Source organism: Podarcis raffonei, chromosome 12 (genome assembly GCF_027172205.1).
Source record: "Podarcis raffonei isolate rPodRaf1 chromosome 12, rPodRaf1.pri, whole genome shotgun sequence".
In the NCBI taxonomy this organism is placed as follows: domain Eukaryota; kingdom Metazoa; phylum Chordata; class Lepidosauria; order Squamata; family Lacertidae; genus Podarcis; species Podarcis raffonei.
The window spans coordinates 58,031,607-58,049,248 of record NC_070613.1 but is presented as its reverse complement, the minus strand read 5'-3'; the positions used below and the strand labels follow the sequence as shown (position 1 = coordinate 58,049,248).

At 43.1% G+C, this 17,642-nt stretch overlaps 2 protein-coding genes across 3 annotated transcripts in view; one reads left to right on the top strand and one right to left on the bottom strand.

The window, feature by feature from the left end:
• The window catches only part of BLVRA (biliverdin reductase A), a 225,404-nt gene that overhangs the window by 36,266 nt on the left and 171,496 nt on the right, over positions 1 to 17,642 (bottom strand). The window lies entirely within an intron of this gene.
• The window catches only part of EGFR (epidermal growth factor receptor), a 143,823-nt gene that overhangs the window by 119,431 nt on the left and 6,750 nt on the right, over positions 1 to 17,642 (top strand). For both annotated transcript variants that reach the window (XM_053410047.1, XM_053410046.1), the window contains exons 17-23: positions 413 to 554; positions 1,190 to 1,312; positions 2,416 to 2,514; positions 5,514 to 5,699; positions 7,848 to 8,003; positions 9,036 to 9,111; positions 11,882 to 12,028. In XM_053410047.1, the coding sequence (XP_053266022.1) occupies positions 413 to 554; positions 1,190 to 1,312; positions 2,416 to 2,514; positions 5,514 to 5,699; positions 7,848 to 8,003; positions 9,036 to 9,111; positions 11,882 to 12,028 (929 nt within the window). The remainder of the gene's footprint in view (positions 1 to 412; positions 555 to 1,189; positions 1,313 to 2,415; positions 2,515 to 5,513; positions 5,700 to 7,847; positions 8,004 to 9,035; positions 9,112 to 11,881; positions 12,029 to 17,642) is intronic.

Here is a 17,642-nt window from a genome sequence, read left to right as displayed (position 1 = left end):
AGCATACATGCTGGCTGTCACAGCTCTGCATTAATGTTTATTTATAATTAAATTTATATACTACCCTTCATCACAAAATCTCAGGGTGGTTTACAACATAAGAACAAGATTAAAACACAAGTAAATCATTAAAACACCCCCCCCAAAAAAAGAATCCCCCACCACATTACAAGGCTGTAGAATATTAATCTGCCCAAGGCTTGGTTGAAGAGAAACGTTTTCACCTGGCGCATAAAGATATTTGATGAAGGCAGCAGGGGAGCCACCCTGGAGCAGAACTAGAAGAATGATCTGGTTTTATTTTGTCCCCCTTCATTTAAAATCAAGGTTCTCAGCTCTGGATACTCAGTAGATAGTGAGTTGGCTTCCTCACCCTCCTATGAGATTAATTTCTTCTGTTTCTGCCTTCTAGTTCTAAGATCCCCTCCATTGCAGCTGGGGTTGTTGGGGGCATCCTCTGCTTTGTCGTTATCGCACTGGGCATTGGCCTTTACCTTCGTAGGCGTCGCATTGTTAGAAAACGCACCTTGCGCAGATTGCTGCAAGAAAGAGAGGTAGGTGCAGCACATTGTTTTGTAATGTACTGCCCAAAACGGACACAAACAATGTATTCCAGGGTCTTGGAGTCTTTTGCAAATTATCAGTGCAAATAAGCAATTATTTCCTATTCATTGCATGGAATCCAGGTGTCTTCCCTCAAAGAAGCACATCGGGGGTGGGGGAGATAACACTCTTTTAGCAGGACTCAAACAATAGTCTATTCTTCCTAGGTAAATATGACTCTGCACATGCTACTCAAGGCCATTGTGCAATCAGTCATGGCCATGATATTATGCCATACTCTGACCCTGTTGTCCATGTTAATTCTGGACAGAACCTAGCTCATATTCGAGCAAAACACATTGAAGCCTCCATTTCTCCATGACACTGAAATTTCATATCTGACCTTGAGACAGTAATGATGGATTTGCTTACCTTGAGCTTTAAAAACAAGGCTCACAATCTTGTGAGTTCCTTGCCTTGTACTACATTATGCTATTCAGGAAAATCAGGTGAAATGTAAGTTTGTCACCTGTTTTGCTTTTCTCAAAAAAAAGAAGAGGTAATCCTATCCGGGTTTTGTTTCTGTTTTTAATATAAAAAGTAGGAAGCCTGTCACTTTAAACCATATTCTTTTGGTATTTTACAGCTTGTTGAACCCCTGACTCCCAGTGGGGAGGCACCAAACCAGGCACTCCTAAGGATTCTGAAGGAAACCGAATTTAAAAAAATCAAAGTTCTTGGCTCTGGAGCGTTTGGTACCGTCTTTAAGGTAAGGTCAGAAAAGGATTGAATGGTTCAGATTAATCAGAATGTTCTCTCATTGTATGTTGGTAAAACATGTGCTTGCTTGGCTCAGAAGTAACACTTCTTCACTGCTCTTACCCCTCCCTTCGTATAGCATTAAACTTTCACTGTCATAAATATAGTTTTTAAGCCAGAAACTGAAAATAGGATTAGAAACCATCTTTATACTTTGGTTTAAAAGCTAATTTTGGTTACTAGTAATTGTGGTTACAACAGTGGTACAGATTTCAATTCTGCACCTAGTTAACATTAAGTAAAAAGGCCTTCTCGGTAGTGGCACCCGCCCTGTGGAATGCCCTTCCACCAGATGTCAAAGAGAACAACAACTACCAGACTTTTAGAAGACATCTGAAGGCAGTCCTGTTTAGGGAAGTTTTTAATGTTTGATGCATTACTGTATTTTTATATTTTGTTGGAAGCCGCCCAGAGTGGCTGGGGAAGCCCAGCCAGATGGGCGGGGTATAAATAAATAAATAAATTATTATTATTATTATTATTGTTGTTGTTGTTGTTGTTGTTGTTAGAGGGGGAGGAGCCTGAAAGTCCATATTACATTCCCCGTTCCCTAGCCAGGAGATGGGGCCGTTTTAACATCTGATCTGGGCCATTGCTGCTGCCACTTCTCACTTTTGAGCAAGATGTTAATTAAAGCCTTTGCAAAAATCTCTACAAAAAGAGGAAGTTTTGAGCAATTTTTTAGGAAATTCACCAAAATCTATACTTCTGACAGATTTTCTCAGACATTTAAGCGATTAGTGATTTCTCCCCAGATGCTGTTTACGAGGGCCGGATCCTAGCTATGTCTATGAAATTCCAGACATATGGTGGCCCTAAATCGAACTAGTGCATTATTCAAACCCCAGTCAGAGCATGAGAGGGTTGAGGTCTCTTCCTGCTGTATGATTCTATGATCATTTCTAGAAATTTTGTGGTATATACTTAACCCTGAGGGGTTACCTAGCTCATTGTTGGCTTCTGCATTCACATCCCTGTTGAAGTTTCCATATACTTTTCATGCAAACGTTTGCTCTTTAGCTCTATGCTAAATTTAACCTTTTTATTTTACAGGGGCTTTGGATTCCAGAAGGTGAGAGAGTTAAAATTCCTGTAGCAATTAAGGAATTGAGAGAGGCCACATCACCTAAAGCCAACAAAGAAATTCTTGACGTGAGTTCCCCCCCCCACACACACACTTTTGAAGCATTGAAATATTGGTTACTGTGATTTTATAGCATGAAGACAAATATAAATTTATGTTCATCCTTAATTGGGTTTGGAGAGGAGACACTTTACATTTTCCATCAACTGCTTTTAAGAAGTAAGTCTAAAGTAAGGTTGCCATATTTCAAAAAGTTTTTGGGCTAAAGTTGTTGCCTTATGTCTCGATTTCCCCGGACATTTCAGCAATTTCCGCCCGGACACTGCTTCTGTTTGCCATATTCCAACTATGTCCGGGAAATTCTGGACGTATGGCAACCCTATTCTAAAGAGAACTGTTGCAGGCAGAGAAGGAGGTTCATGGCTAGAGATGCCCCAAGAGCTCCACCATTGTTCTACGGGAAGAGATTTGGCCCATGGTGGGGGCCAAAATGAGAAAGGCTGAGGGACTACGGGATTGTGGGGTGGGAAGAATTGGGGGAGTTGAAGATGCTGGGAATCTCAGGTGGAAGTTTTTTTCTCACAAAGTGAAAGTTGCTCCCAGTACCAATCACTACATGGAAGCAGAAAAGGGTTCAGATAGTCTACTGTTGCAGAAGATAAGGCTCAGCAAAACAATTCTGGACATAGATATATACAGCTTGTAGGCAGTGATGTGGCACAGGGGTGGCTGAGGGGGCCATTGCCCTGGGTGCATTTTTGGGGGGTGCATCAAGGCCTCGTCGTGAGCAGCTGTGTCCTTCTCAGTGCTCTCCAGATTTTATATTTGGTGTTGGGTTCTTTTTTGAAAAATGTAAGTCGGTTTGAATAATAATAATAATAATAATAATAATAATAATAATAATAATAATAATTTTTATTTGTATCCCGCCCTCCCCTGCCAGAGCTGGGTTCAGAGTGGCTAACATCATGAGACAAATCAATTGTAGTAATCCACAAATAAATAGAATAAATAATACAAACATAGATAAAACACACAGTGCTTATTTTGCTGTTGCTTCTGAAGTCCCACCTGCATGGGCCACTGTAGGAGCATTTCTGGAATCCGACTAAGAAGTCCCCTTTCTGTGTTGTGTTCTAGCATGCAGCAATCCTGTTGGGCAGTGGGGATAACACCCTTCCTCACATTTTTCCTTTTCCACTGTTACATAAACCAGCAGGATCTTCCATTAGTTCTGCTGCTTCCGAACTTTTCTGCAAGCATTAAAATCCAGTTCATTCTCCAGCCATAGCTCGTAATGACTTTATTAGGATAAGAGCTAATTCAGGAGATTTACCATCAAATACCACACATACTTGCAGCCGGTCATGGCGTACCTCAGAGATTTCCAAGATAAAGTGTAAAAACAAGAGCTTTGCTGTAATTTCTCAAAGCATTTTAAAGAACAGATGACTGCACAATGGCTTCATTATTCTTTCTTTGAGGGTTGGCGTCTGTTTCACTTGGCGGTATCAAATTTAATAGGCTCTGTCAAATTCTGGAACAGCTCCATATTCTGTGTGGCCAACATATACACACATCCCATACAATTAAATTCCCAGTTTAGTAGACTTCAGGTCAACTTTTGCAGGAGGGTGAGTTGGACTTTAGCACAGTTTGGGGAATATTGACTTAACTAAAAAATTAATACAGCATGTATCTGACATAACAGGAAGCAGAGGAAGAAGCAAATTTGGTTCACCATTCTGATTCAGCTACAGTAAATGGCAGTATCACAAGTCTTTAAACTTTCCTCGAAATAACTTTTTACAAAGTTTTGTTAATATAAGTATGTGTTACACACGCGCGCACAGACACACAGTACATTTTACACACATATCTACACCAATGTTTATATTCCCAGTCCCCAGAACTCAGGGTGTAGTGTGTACCATCAAGGAAGGAAGGAATTAAATAACAGCAACCACAACAACCATCACATAGGAAAAGTTGGAGCTGCAGCAAATACTACAATTGCCAAGAGAAGCTTCTGAAAACTGACTCCACATAGTGAATAATCTCTGCCACATGCAGAGGATGAGTGCTGGATTAAACCCTGTGGAGGCCTCCCCGGGCAGTCAAAATCTCGGGGGGGGGGGCCTTGTGCACACACTGTAGTGGAATAACACTGAACTAAGAAAGCTTGATTCATTGTTGTGGGGCACCTAAAAGGTGTAGGGCCCAGATGCTGGTGCCGACTCTGCCTATTTGGTAATCCAGCACTGCAGAGAATGATTATCCAATGTTAGTTAAGATCAGTGCTTTTTTTTCTAAAAAAATGTTTAGGGGAACTACTACTACTACTACTACTACTACTACTACTACTACTACTACTAATTTATTATTTATACCCCGCCCATCGGGCTGGGTTTCCCCAGCCACTTTGGGCGGCTTCCAACAAAATATAAAAAATACGATAAAACATCAGATATTAAAAACTTCCCTAAACTCCCATTTTCCTACTCATATTGAAATACTGCCCTTCAATGAGGCCAAACTTAGATTCACAAAATGTTTAGGGGTATGTGTACTCCTGCTTCCCCCCAGAAAAAAACACTGATTAAGCTTAAATCCATTGGATCTACCCTGCATATGACTTGGACTAGTTCGCCATGTTCCACGATGGGGAACCTCAGTCCCAGGGCGGCAGGAAGCAGTTAGAAACCTCTGACTTTTGGATGACTGGAATGTATCCTACTGAGTTAGATCAGTTGCTCTGACCCCTTTTTCTCCTGGCCCTGACCCCACTGGCATGTGGCCCCCAGAAGGTTCCCCAATAAAGAATGTGACCCTTGGGCTCAAAAAGGTTCTTCTCCACCTCTGCTGTCTGCAGGAAGCTTTTAACTCTGAAATGTAGGGCATTCCACTTGCACTTCGTATTTATGCAGCAGTTCTACCGCCTCATTCTTTATAACAATCTTTATATTTATTAAAATGTAGAGTCATGTACAAAGCGTGATGAACACAGCCTGATTACTTAACAATATCATTTCATGAGCTTCTTTTTCCTCCTCTTTTTCCTGATCAGGAAGCCTATGTCATGGCGAGTGTTGACAACCCCCATGTATGCCGTTTGCTGGGAATCTGCCTCACCTCCACCGTTCAGCTCATCACGCAGCTTATGCCGTATGGCTGCCTTCTTGACTATGTTCGAGAGCACAAGGATAACATTGGATCCCAGCACCTTCTCAACTGGTGTGTGCAGATTGCAAAGGTAAATTAAGGAATTAAGTTCAACTAGCTGCTCAACTGGGACGCAGGTGGCGCTGTGGGTTAAACCACAGAGCCTAGGACTTGCCAATCAGAACGTCGGCGGTTTGAATCCCCGCAATGGGGTGAGCTCCCGTTGCTCAGTCCCAGCTCCTGCCAACCTAGCAGTTCGAAAGCATGTCCAAGTAGATAAATAGGTACTGCTCCTGCGGGAAGGTAAACGGTGTTTCCATGCGCTGCTCTGGTTTGCCAGAAGTGGCTTAGTCATGCTGGCCACATGACCCGGAAGCTGTACGCAGGCTCCGTCAGCCAATAAAGCGAGATGAGCATCGCAACCCCAGAGTTGGCCATGACTGGACCTAATGGTCAGGGGTCCCTTTACCTTTACCTTAGCTGCTCAACTAGCTGATATTATACAATTTAAAGAGCTGGCTGAAGCAGACAGAAGGGAATGATTACATCCACCAGGAATTCTGGATTTTTTGGGAAGCTGTTTTTGAAAACTCAGCTGAATTTTAAACTATCTAGCACACAATGAGGATTGGTGCTGCATATTTGTTTTATTATTATTATTTTTCAAAGTTAAAACACACACTGGGTAAGTAGTGTTAGTCTTGAAGCCAAATCTGCTTGTCTAGAAATCGTAGCAAATCCATCACATGGGCAGGAAACCAGATCCCAAAGGTGCTCTTCCACAGAGTTCATTCCTTTATTTCTTCCTATGGCTTTGAAATAATATTTTCTGAAGGACGTTATCTTTAATTATCTGAAGCATAGAATTTTTCTCAGCGCAAAAGTGTCTCAAGAGGCAGTTCATAACCTTCCTAATAAAAAAGGGAGGGTATTTTGAAGTGGAATATCAGAGTACTATGAGAGATGCAGTTACTATCTATAAATCTAGAAACTAGTATATAATCAAATTATGCTGTAAATCACCTCTTTTTCTAGGATTAGATCTAATGGAATATTACCTAATACATGGCATTCCAGTTATATTATAGCATAATACAGGCATATACTCAATTTTGGAAGGAATAGCTGATTTAATAAACTGGAACTATTTAAGTCCTTGACTGAGGTTACTCTTGATAGGATTTTGTTGGGGTTGTTGATTTGATTTGATTGAGAATAACAGCTCATTAAAGCTACATTTATTTCATGAAAACAGCTTTTATTGTGGCCTTCTGCCAGTTTGCTAGGGTAAGTCGTTTGGCAACATTGGGAGCCCTTAGCACATCGTGGGAGTTCATCTGAAAATGTTTAGTAGATACTATGATGTTGGTCCAAGGTTAATGGAGAAAGGATGGGGGTGGACACTTGGGAGAAAAACATTTTCCTATTACTGTGTCATCGTCACATTTCTGTTTGGGGGGAGTTCACACACCCCCAAAGCATTAATGGCCTTTTTCTCTGTTGGCCTCTTTCAAAAATGAGTTGATTGTAGTTCTTTCAAAGGCTTCATTTTCACAAGCATATAAGAATGCCAGTGTTTCATAATGTGTAAAGGTTCTGGTTACAGTTATTAACAGTCATGTCCCAACAATGACAACTATAAAACAAGGGAAGTATTTGTTAGTACTATAGAATATCACAAATATAGTTTATTACTTTAGCATGAAAACATAAATTCTGCTATTTGTTAATGGTGTAGAGAATAGAGGATTTTAGCCCAAAGATGCAGCATTTTCCACCACCCACATGACAAATAAATTTGCTCCTGCTACTGCTCTGAATCCCTCTGTTTCCTCTGTGATGAATTGAAAGAGGCTGTATATGGAGATCCTTTGGATTAATATGGTGACATATATTTGTGATGTTATGACCATTTAAGATGAGTTGATACCTTAGTTGACTTGTTGAAAGCAGTGATTTGAATGTATCTGCGTAGACTTCAGCGCATGGCACCTAAACCTGGCAGTGGAATCTTACCTTCCCAGGTATTGGAAGGATCTTTATGACAATATATACTTAGGTGTATAAGCCTAAAAACATCTAATCACTCTCTACCTTTGCAACCATTTCCCACAATGGTGAAATTTCGTTGGACCTGGCCATTTATTGTATAGAGCGATAGTGCTTTAATATTCTACGTAGCATGGCTATTGGTGTGGGGCGCTAAAAAAAGATTTTTATAACTAATTATTGGATGCAGGGAATGAATTACCTGGAGGAACGTCGTTTGGTACACCGTGATTTAGCTGCCCGGAATGTCCTGGTTAAGACTCCTCAGCATGTGAGGATCACTGACTTTGGATTGGCCAAACTGCTTGGCGCAGAAGAAAAGGAATACCATGCAGAAGGAGGAAAAGTAAGAAAGATGATGATGATTTTTAAAAAATTCATTCCTCTTGGTTTGTTTGATAGAATTCTGGTGCATTTCTGCCTCAAGAGTTTTTGAATCACTCCCATTCAGTCCCTGAAGAAATCTCTTGCCCACATAAGAAAACAAAAAGAGCCTGATCCAGTGACCAGGCCCATCTAGTCCAGCATCCTGTTCTCACAGTGGCCAGCCTGATACGTGAGAGAAGGTCACACACAGGAGCTGAGCGCAAGAGCCCTCTCCCCTCCTGCCTTTTCCAGCAACTGGTATTCAGAAGCATTCCTGCCATTGTGGCAAGTAGCCATTGATAGCCTTATCCTCCATTAATTTGTCCAGTTTTCTTTCAGAGCCATCTAAGCGGGTGGCTATCACTGCCTCCTGAGCTGAATTACATGCTGAGTTAGTAATTACTTTGTTTTAGTAATTCAGCTTCATTGAATGTCCATAAATTCTAGTGTTAGAGGAGAAAGCAAAAAAAACCTCTCCACTTTCTTCAAGCCAAGCATAGCTTTATAAACTTACAGCATGTCACCTCTTACTCAGCTGTTCTCTAAACTAAAAAGTCTCAGATGCTGCAAACATTTCTCAAAGGGGAATTGCTCCAGCCCCTTGATCGTGTTGTTTGCCCTTTTCTGAATGTTTTCCTAATATGCAATATCTTAGATGACAAAAATACATTGAAATTTAACTGATAAACAAAGCACTGGCATTACTATGTTACCTATCTGTGCTAGCAGCCATCTGTTAAACTCTGCTCAATAGAAGCAGCTATGCATAATATGTGTTATAAATGGAAAGTGTTTTATCAGTGGCAAACTTCTAGTTTACATATTCTGAACAACAGTTTTATGCAACATAAATATTATTACCAGGCCCAAATTGCATTCTGTTCTTCTGTTTAATTGGCTGTCTTCTTACATCCAGTCTTTCAATATAACTCATCCTTGCGCTCATCCCAATTGTTGCTCAGTGCTTACTATTTAGTATTCAGATTTAGCAATTACATTACTATCTTCCTAGGTTCCTATTAAATGGATGGCGCTGGAGTCTATTCTGCATCGCATTTACACCCACCAAAGTGATGTTTGGAGTTATGGTAAGTCTGAAAAAAGTGCTATGCTGATTCTTGATAGGCAGCTGAGCAGATTTTATGATCTTCTGAAAGAGCTCATTTCCCCCCATGATGTTTATAAGAATATATTTAATAGGAAAAGTTATTGAACATTATGATTATAAACACAAAAAACATTTCACTAATATGTATGTGAGGAAAGGGAGTAAGGGATTTTTCTCAGGTGTTTATCATAATTTTACGCTTCAGTTGCTAAACAGTTTCTTAAAAGAAGGTTAAGGCTTTGTTCCTCTGAGGCAGTAAAGCTGTGTATGGGCTGTACCACTTCAGACTACAGTGGGGGGGGGCCTCAGATGCTGGATTGCACCTCCCATACAAAAAAACCTCCAAATCACTTGTATAGGTATCTAATGTATACACAACAATGCAGGGATAGGACCCCTTTGAAAACACCTAGCTTCTGATGTGGAGATAACTAGCACATGCACCATTCTGATGAGACAGCTGGCAGGCAGGCAGAGTCCAGAAAGGCTCCCTCACAGAGAGAATCATTCACCACCCCATGGAGCCCATTGCCCAGCCCTTCCCTGGCTCGCTTTTATGAGCTAGGATGGGCAAGGATCAAGGAGAAAGGTGGTTGGTTTCACTCATCCAAGCAGCCTGTCCATGTGGAAGCAACAGGTTGAAATTGATCCCATGCAACTTGACTAGACAGATCTCTGGCACTCTCCCACTCTTCCTACCACAGTGGAGTCTACTTCTTTTCGAATTTAATACAGTGGTACTTCCGGTTAAGTACTTAATTCATTCCGGAGGTCTGTTCTTAACCTGAAACTCTTCTTAACCTGAAGCACCACTTTAGCTAATGGGGCCTCCTGCTGCCACTGTGCCGTCCGAGCATGATTTTTGTTCTCATCCTGAAGCAAAGTTCTTAACCCAAGGTACTATTTCTGGGTTAGCGGAGTCTATAACCTGAAGCATATGTAACTCGAGGTACCACTGTAAATTTTATCTGCAAAATCATTGCAGGTCCTTATCAGGCCCCAGTGGTGAAGGTGGTTGCGTTAGATGACGAACCATCTGAACGAGTCTCCTGGAACTGTTTTCCACAGATGCAATAGTGGAGAAGGTTCTCTTCACCATCACTTGGTAGACTGGACATTGAGCACTAACCCATGTTCAGTCTGATTTGGAATGAATTCTTCGCCCCTGGTGCTGTAACAATCTCAGCGATTGTTTCATTGCCCTCAGCTCCAGGAAAAACCACAGAACCATCTGAGCTCCATGCAATCAATGAGGGTGCTTTGGAACCATACATTTGATAGCCCTGGTTAACTCCGGCTTCTAGCAGGCCACCAGGGAATCAGCTGAAAGGGCATCAACCTGGGATAATACATCCCCTACCATTCTCTGGAAGCTATTTGGATCCACTAAGTGTTGGGGGCAGACCATTCAAATTGGTCTTATCTCCATGCAGAGAGTAAAGGTTGTGGAGAAGTCTAGTTGCATCAGGAAGTGATCTAATCGTGGCACTTCTTTTTTTCCACTGGAACTTTATGTCAAATAACCAACATCCATAGAAGTAAACACCAGATCTAAGGCTTGTCCACAGCTATGAGTACAGCCAGAGTTATTCAGGGACAGCCCTATGGAGGCCATGCTTTCTACAGAGTCCCAAATGGCCCCTTGTAAGGTTGTGTTGGTATGGATGCTAAAATCACATAGGATCACCAAACTAGGTGTCTCCAGGAGAACATCCACCACGGCCTGAAGCAGCTCTGGCAGGGAATCCTTGGTGCAGCTGGGAAGTCGGTACATCAGTAGGAATCCTTTACTGCCCCTATCGCCCCTGTGCCTGATGAAAACTAATGACTTCCTAAATATCACTGCAACCCCCCCTCCCCCCATAGGATCTGGGTTGCTGTGTGTAAGAGAAACCTGGCAGACAAGCAGCAGCAAGAACAAGCCCAGCTGCCATGTCCTGTCAAGTCTCTGTTACGCATGGCAGGTCACAACCTCCACCCACCAGCATGTCATGAATGGCAGTGGTCTTGACCTGGCCTTACACAGTGCCACGTTAAGGTCATGTGGGACACCCTTATTGATACCAGACAGCAACAAAACTCGCCTGCTTAGGAATGACATGATCCATGCCTCAAGCAACTCCTCCTCCCACCCGTGATTACTGAGACTGGGTGTCTCAGAGCATCCTCCCTAGTGGAATGTGTCCCCAGCAATTCTGTTGGCTAGGGCCCACTCCCAGGGCAGGCCCTTCCCTCTCCCCTGAAAACAAATTAATTCAGCCTGGCATAAGCCCCCTCCGCCTATCAGGAACCAGATCCTATGCCTGCCCCCTGCTTTGGCGAATGGGGATGCAGGCTGGTGCTTGGGCTGTGCAGGGGGCGGAGCCAATGGAGTCGAGGGTGGGCTTCCCTTGGATCTGCCCTTCACTCATTTAAGCAGCCAGCACAAATTAAAACAACTCTCAAATAAAACAACACCAACCTTTAAAACACCTAAGTTAAAAACCACATTCCCTTTAAAACAATTTTACCATGGGGGGCTGACCATGCCCTCATTCTGCCCCCGAAGTGTTGCCCCAGCAGCTGGTGTAGGCCTAGCTGGGACGGCAGATGTTTTCAGTGCTGCCTGCCTGCCCAGGGTCATAGTCCCTGCAGTCCTCTCTGCAGTCCTTTCACGCCCCCAGACAGCAACTGCACATCTGCAGGCGAACTAGGAGTAGTCTTCCCTATAGGATGAGTCTTTAACATTCTGGTTTGCTATGACATTTCAGGTGTCACAGTTTGGGAATTGATGACATTTGGATCAAAACCATATGATTGTATCCCAGCCAGTGAAATTTCCTCTGTCTTGGAGAAAGGAGAGCGGTTGCCTCAGCCTCCCATTTGTACAATAGATGTCTACATGATCATGGTCAAATGTAAGTCAATTCCTTGATTAAATGTCTATATAAACACTGTGCTGAAAGTGTGTTGCTCTACAAATGGGCAGCTCACAGGATCCGTACCAGCCACAAAGGGAGTTAAGCAAGGTTGTATCCTAGCACCTGCACTGTTTATATATAAATGATATTGTCCAGATTTAACATTCCCAGAATATGCCCCTAAATTGGCCACAAAAGCCATCTCTATATTATTATACACAGATGATGTGGTACTTCTATCTCAAACGAAAGTGGGCCTAAAAAGATTCATGAGGGCATTCTCAGGATACTGACAAAGAAAACAGCTGGCTATGAATTACAAGAAAACCAAAGTCATGCTGTTTTCAAGAAACTATAGGGCCCACAGATGGTATATGGATAATCAGTTGATCAAACAAGTAAAAGTCATTAAATACCTCAGCCTTACTTTTCAGTCAACAGGGTCATGGGGAGCACATCAGAAATATGCAAAGGAAAAAGTGTCTCAAAACACCAAAATTCTGACATGCTTTTCCATACAAAAGGTGGCAAACACATACCATCAGCACTTGAAGTGTTTGAAGCTAAACCCCCAGCACGGTTATTATATGGGGCTCAGATTTGGACAGGCGCTCACCTTGGATCTACAGAAGCTGTTCAATCTCAGTTCCTAAGGCATTTTTCCCCTGTTCCATCCTGTGTTCCAAATGCTTCATTGGTCTAGGAGGCTAATCTCCTCTCCGTTGAATTAGATTTGGTGTAGGGCATTTAATTATTGGCTTAGGCTAAATTTAAACCCCACTGGTCTATTACCCTTAGATTGTCATGAGAGCACTTGGAGTAAAATTGTCAACCAAAAGTTTAATTTTTCTGTTTTATCAACACAACAGTTATTAACACTGGGCTTCAGTAAAGCAAATAATTTAATTAGACAGTGCCTAAATGATATTGATGATATCAGGGTTAGACCACCGAGACTAGGGCTTGCCGATCGGAAGGTCGGCCATTGAGCTCCCATTGTTCGGTCCCAGCTCCTGCCAACCTAGCAGTTCGAAAGCATTTCAGAGTGCAAGTAGATAAATAGGTACTGCCCCGGCGGGAAGGTAAACGGCGTTTCTGTGCGTTGTTCTGGTTCACCAGAAGCGGCTTAGTCCTGCTGGCCACATGACCCGGAAGCTCCCTCGGCCAGTAAAGTGAGATGAGCACTGCAACCCCAGAGTCGTCCGCGATTGGACCTAACGGTCAGGGGTCCCTTTACCTTTATATGATATTGAACGACAGAATGATTTGGCCACGATAAGGAAATTTTGTCCATGGTATGATTATTTTCTACTTATGCACGATTGCATATACTGCCTTCAGCTGTACCTGAGGGTCGATTTCAAAAAATTCCACTGGAAAAACAATTATGTCCATGTGGAGATGGCAGTATTGAGTCCGTGGCTCATGTGCTTCTAGCTTGCCCTGTTTATAAAGATTTGAGGAATGAGGTTATTGCCCCTCTATCCATACCAGATTGCCCAACCATTGCTACCGTGTCATTTCTTCTAGCACAGGCATGTCCAACGCGTCAATCGCGTGATGGATTTTCGTTGATCATGACCAAGGCCTCAGCACGCCTCCGCCCATTGCCCTCTCCCATGGCCGCTGGGTGCCTTCAGTGCGCACTCAACAGCGGCTGGTCGAGGCTCCACTTAACCAGGCTGCCGCAGCAAGCGCTCTGACTGGCGCTGATGGTGCCTCATCCTCGCGGCTGCCTCAAGCACTCCTCTTTGGCCGCCGGCTTTGCCTGATACCCAGTCAGCTGGCCGGCCCAGAAAGGCGCAAAGCAGCTGCCTCTGCCCCCTGCAAGCTCCTCCCACCAGTTCCCATGGAAAGAAAATGCCCTCTCCCTCCTAGTTCTGAGTGGATGCTGAACTTTCCCCACCTTTCCAGCTCCAGCCTAGCTGCGTTTACTCAAAAGTAAGCTGCTGCCTCTCCTCCCCAAGGAGCTCTTCATCCGGTAAAGGGAGAATTGGACATTTTGGAGTGTGTTGGCTTCCTGTGCGCACCAAGGGCCCTGGGAAGGGGCTGGTGTGGGGGTAATAATTTGTTATTTTTATCACCGTCATAATTTATTATTTATACCCTGCCCATCCAACTGGGTTTCCCCAGCCAAATGTAATATGTTTAAGTTGAAAAACGACACTGAGATAGTGTGGTAGATCAATGCCAGTTTTTTATATTGGATAGTAGCCACAGCCTACTGGAGGCTGGACATGCCTGTTCTAGCAGATCAAGATACCCAGGTGACAGCAAAAACCACAAGGAAAAAAAAATTAGCAGGGGCAATTAGAATAAGATCTATTATTTGATTATTGATGTAAACCTCCAAAACATATTTTGTATAGTTAAGTTTCTACCTCTGTCTCAGTACATTGTATTTTATTTTATTGCTATGGCTAGTGGCTGATGCAAATAAAGATTCTTCTGATTCTGATTCCTTGTATGTGTTAGTATGGATAGTATGGTTCATTGAATAAGAAAGGCAATTACAGTATACCTTTTTAAAACAATATGCTTAAGATTGCCATTCATTGGGAAATATGACCCCAGTTAGAATTCACAAGGCAGTGTTGTGGAATAGCCCCATATACAGGTGAAACTCAAAAAATTAGAATATCGTGGAAAAGTTCATTTATTTCAGTAATTCAGCTTAAAAGGTGAAACTAATATATGAGATAGACTCATGACATGCAAAGCGAGATATGTCAAGCCTTTATTTGTTATAATTGTGATGATTATGGCATACAGCTGATGAAAACCCCAAATTAACAATCTCAGAAAATTACTGAAATAAACGAACTTTTCCATGATATTCTAATTTTTCAAGTTTCACCTGTATATCAGTGAGGAGCTTGTGAGACCAGACCTGTTGTGAAATGCATTGAAATGCTCCACAAAAAAAGGTTGAATAAAGCAGAACTACACTACTCTGTAGGGACGCAGGTGGCGCTGTGGGTTAAACCACAGAGCCTAGGACTTGCTGATCGGCGGTTCGAATCCCCGCAAGGACGGGGTGAGCTCCCGTTGCTTGGTCCCTGCTCCTGCCAACCTAGCCATTCGAAAGCACATCAAAGTGCAAGTAGATAAATAGGTACCGCTCCGACGGGAAGGTAAACGGCGTTTCTGTGTGCTGCTCTGGTTCGCCAGAAGCGGCTTAGTCCTGCTGGCCACATGACCCGGAAGCTGTACGCCGGCTCCCTCGGCCAATAAAGCGAGATGAGCGCCGCAACCCCAGAGTCGGCCACGACTGGACCTAATGGTCAGGGGTCCCTTTACACTATTCTGTAACACACTGAGATTGAAATAAGTGTTTTTATAGGAATGGTTGTTCTGGGGTTATATCTCACTAATAGGAGACAACTCCTAGGGGCCTTGGGGGCTTTGGCTTCCACAATAAAATATTTGAGACTTCCGGAGGCGGCGCAAAACCGTGATGGCGGACCTCTTCGAGCTCTGAAGAGGGGCACCGCAGAAAAGGGTTGCTCGCGACGGCGCAGCGGCAACCCATCAAGATAAACCACGGGCAGAGTGAGTCCGTGGCCGTGGGACCCGGCGGGCACCTGGAGCGACCCCGAAATCACAAAAGGAACCCCGTAAGGGGCTCCGGAGTGAAGGAGGGGGAGCGGTGCTGTGGGTTCATCGCTCTTTCTGCGGAGGCGAAGCCGCGCGGCTGTCACGGATGAGCGCTGACCTTTCTTCCAAGAAACATCGGGCTGAAACATCAAACCCGTGAGTAAGGACCTAAGATTCTACAAATCAAATCGGAAAATTTGGCTAAAAACGGGAGACGAGAAAGAGGAAGTCCGTCTTCCGACACTGCTTTCAAGATCAAAGCAGACGGTCTAAAGAGCGGAAAGCGCTGTGAACAGGGAAGCTTTGAAGCTTTAAATCGGGACTTTCGTGCACATTTGAATTTTACTTTTAAAGAATAAATACAGCATAAAATAGACCTGGAGCGGACACCCCAAGGGCAAGGGAAGACTCTAACCCCAAATTCCCGGGTGGCCGGGTAAAGTTGTTTAAACTGCGGAACTGTTGCAAGCTTCCAGATACTTTTGTAACTGGATAGTGTAATTTTGAGCTCACCTAGCTGAAGTGGATACAATTGCAGGCACCTTGCTGGAACTTTGTTATATGTTTAAAAGGGCTCTGCAGGACCTTTCTTTTAGCGTGCTGGAACTAATTTGCTTTTAAAATTGTTTTTAAAGCTGGAACAAAGAGACTTTAATTGCGGAAAGTTACCTTCTTCTTACTAAAACTTTGGTGGCACTCCCCCTAGAGGACATTGGGAATATAGAGGCCTGGGAAAGTTTCTCTGTTTACCTTCTCTCAATAGACTGTTTTTAATTCTGGACTTGCCTTTCCCATGGGATTACAACACTTGACCTTGAACGTTGACTGATGAGTGGCACAGGAAAGACAAGAGCAGCCAAAGCTAAGGAAGCTAAGGAAAAAGAGAAAGCAAAAAAGCAAGCACAGCTTTTGCAAACAACTTTAACTCAGGGACGTAGATTATCAGTTCCAGCTGTGCTTGCGACACAAAAAGTAGAAACCGAAAAGCCTGAAAAATCTGAAGAGGAAGATATGGCAGCAGGAGGAGCTGAGGCAGTACTGAAACAAGTTTTGGAACAATTGTCAGCAATAAATCAAAAAATTGATAACCAATCAACAAAAATTGACCAAGCAACATCCTCGATCCAGAAATTGACAGATCAGGTTTCCCAACATACCCAAGCAATTGAAAAATTGCAAGGAGCAACAGAAGAGAATCGTAAATTGGCAGGGGAAGCCGTTCAAATTGCAACATCAGCTAAAAAAGAAGTCGAGGAAGTTAAAGCGGAAGTCAAGCCTCTTCATAAACAGATAGGGGACCAACAAACCTATCTCTCGTTGGTGGAATTGAAAAATCGCGAGACCAACCTCAGACTAAGGGCAGTCCCAGAAATTGAACAAGAAGATTTGAAAGGACTTTTGACAACAGAGTTTACAAAATTCTGGGACTTAAAAGAAGAAATTGATTTCAAAATTGTATCGGCTTTTCGGTTGGGAAGATTAGTAAGAAAAGATAGATCCAGAGACTGCTTAATAGCTTTGAGATCAAGGGAGGAGAGAGACAAAATACTAGGCCTACACTTCAAAAACTCAATTGTGATACAAGAGAAAAGGGTGGAAATTTACCGAGATATTCCTAAACAGTTATTGGACTTGAGAGCCACCTACTCAGATTTGGCTAAGTTGCTGAGACTCAACACAATTCCTTACAGGTGGGAGTTCCCACAAGGGTTATCATTCACTTACAAACAGAAGAAGGTTAAAATAAGATCACCAGAGGACTTACAAAAGTTCCAGCACGATCACGGAGAAGACCTCCAAAAAGAAGCAGCAGCTAATTGGCCTTTACCCAACCCAGGTGGAGCAATACCTGCACCTTCGGAACCAGAGGAGAAAGAAGATACACCGCTCTAGGTGTAGCAGAATAGTTCAGGATGTCTCTGCGGCTACTCAGTTGGAATATAAATGGCGGAAATTCCCCGGAGAAAAGAAGGAGGTTATTTCACATATTGAAGAAAGAACAATTGGACATTAT